We start from the raw sequence: 1,955 nt of genomic DNA on the forward strand, positions 1-1,955 counted from the left end.
ATGACTTCAGCAAGACTGCAGAGATACGCTGCATTTTTGTCAGGCTACAACTACGAAGTAATCTTCAAGAAAGGAACAGACAACTGTAATGTAGTCTGTCTATCAAGAGCTCCAATCGAATCATCATCACACGCAGAAAGATCAATCAACGCAGAAGTAAATCAAATATGTGAATCATCAATTGAAGTAATTTCAACACTTAATCTCACACATGAAACAATCCAAGAGGAAACCAGAAATGATCCAAATTTGTCAAAATTACTGAAAGAACTGCGTCAGAATCAATCAGAAGACTCAGAATTTACCATTTCCGATGACATCATCTTCCGCGGTTCTCGAGTTGTTATACCAGCAAGTCTTCAAGACTCCGTCCTTCAAGAACTTCACGACACACACATCGGATCGACAAAGATGAAACAACTTGCCCGCCGTTATGTGTATTGGAGATCCATCGACAAAGACATCGAAAGAGTTGTACGAGCATGTCCAGCATGTGCTTCTACCAGACATAGTCCACCCAAAGCTCCCTTACACCCTTTGAAGGAACCTGAAGGTAACTGGCAGAGAGTACACATTGACTATGCTGGTCCCTTCCAGAACCACCACTTCCTAGTCATTGTGGATGCCAAATCTAATTAGGCTGAAGTAGAAGTATGTTCATCTGCTCCAACTTCATCATCAACCATAGAGATGTTTCAGAATGTATTCTCACGCTATGGCTTCCCAGACGTAATGGTATCGGACAACGCTGCGATTTTTACTAGCGACACATTTCACCAGTTCTGCAAAGAAGGAGGAATTTTTCAGAAATTCACAGCACCGGGACATCCAGCGACCAACGGGTTGGCTGAAAGAAACATTCAGACCCTCAAAAATCGACTTTTTACCATGATTGAAGAACCTTTCACAATGAAACAAAAGGTTAGGGAAATACTCTTCAGATATCGAGCTACACCCTTGGCCAGCGGGAAGACACCTTCAGAACCTTTTCTCAACAGACAAATTAGAATCAAACTTGATGCGTTAAAACCACCAAAACATCAAAAATCCTCAATTCAACACACCAAAGCAAGACAGTACAAAGTAGGAGACAGAGTCCAAGCACGGTACTACTCGAACAACAAAAATCTGTGGAAACCAGGAACCATCATAGAGAAGTACGGACTCTTACACTACCTGATTAGACTAGACAGTGGATATATATTTAAAAGACACATCGACCAACTACGACTTACTGAAATACCATCAAAGACTGTCAAATTTGCTCCCACAGTGCAATAAGCTACTTCGGAAGAACCAGGACCACATCATCCATTTGAAGACCTCATCACCATCCCTACTGAACACCACCGCCACAAATCAATGAACAACCTCAACATGAGACAGGAAACGAAAGTCCAGTGCTGCGCAGATCAACAGAACACATCGCCAGCCTGAATATTTGAAAGACTTTGTCAGGTCTTAATTTTGTTGTTGTTGTTTTTTTTTTCTTCAATTATGCCAGTTTCAAAACAAAATTATCTTTTCTAATAAGCCTGGGAGAATTATAGTATATCAACTACATGTTTCATAATTATTCAATCAATGTTCTATGTTGGCAATAAGTAAATATAAATCATATGTTATTATTAATAATTAAAGTGTAAATAAGTTATCAACAAACATTAGAAATTTTTTGTATCAATAAATCTGTCTAAATGAAGCAACCTTTTCAATTATTAAAATTAACTAATACGCGTGCATAAACAAGGCCACGACGTGCATAAATAACATGGCCTGCTGCATGTCGTGGTGTTAATTCTTTTCTTATAAAAAATATTAAATTAAGCTAATCGAGCAACTATATGCATTACGTTCGTGTTTTTAAACATCAGACTTGTTTTGACAGCTAGTTAGTTGTTTTTTTGTTTTTATTAGAGCTGATGTTATTTTTTTTTTTTTATACAATGTTTTCA

The 1,955-nt window shown here is 38.0% G+C and overlaps 2 protein-coding genes across 2 annotated transcripts; both read left to right on the top strand.

Moving 5' to 3' along the window:
• LOC128984378 (uncharacterized protein K02A2.6-like) lies at positions 1-639 on the top strand. Its single transcript, XM_054403694.1, has one exon. The coding sequence runs from the start codon at positions 1-3 to the stop codon at positions 637-639; it is 639 nt and encodes a 212-aa protein (XP_054259669.1).
• Positions 640-732: 93 nt separating this feature from the next.
• On the top strand, positions 733-1,281 carry LOC128984379 (uncharacterized). Its single transcript, XM_054403695.1, has one exon. The coding sequence runs from the start codon at positions 733-735 to the stop codon at positions 1,279-1,281; it is 549 nt and encodes a 182-aa protein (XP_054259670.1).
• Positions 1,282-1,955: the final 674 nt, after the last annotated feature.

This window comes from Macrosteles quadrilineatus, unplaced genomic scaffold (assembly GCF_028750875.1).
Source record: "Macrosteles quadrilineatus isolate MER2022 unplaced genomic scaffold, UCM_ALF_1.0 Scaffold_2__2_contigs__length_208266976, whole genome shotgun sequence".
In the NCBI taxonomy this organism is placed as follows: Eukaryota; Metazoa; Arthropoda; class Insecta; order Hemiptera; family Cicadellidae; genus Macrosteles; species Macrosteles quadrilineatus.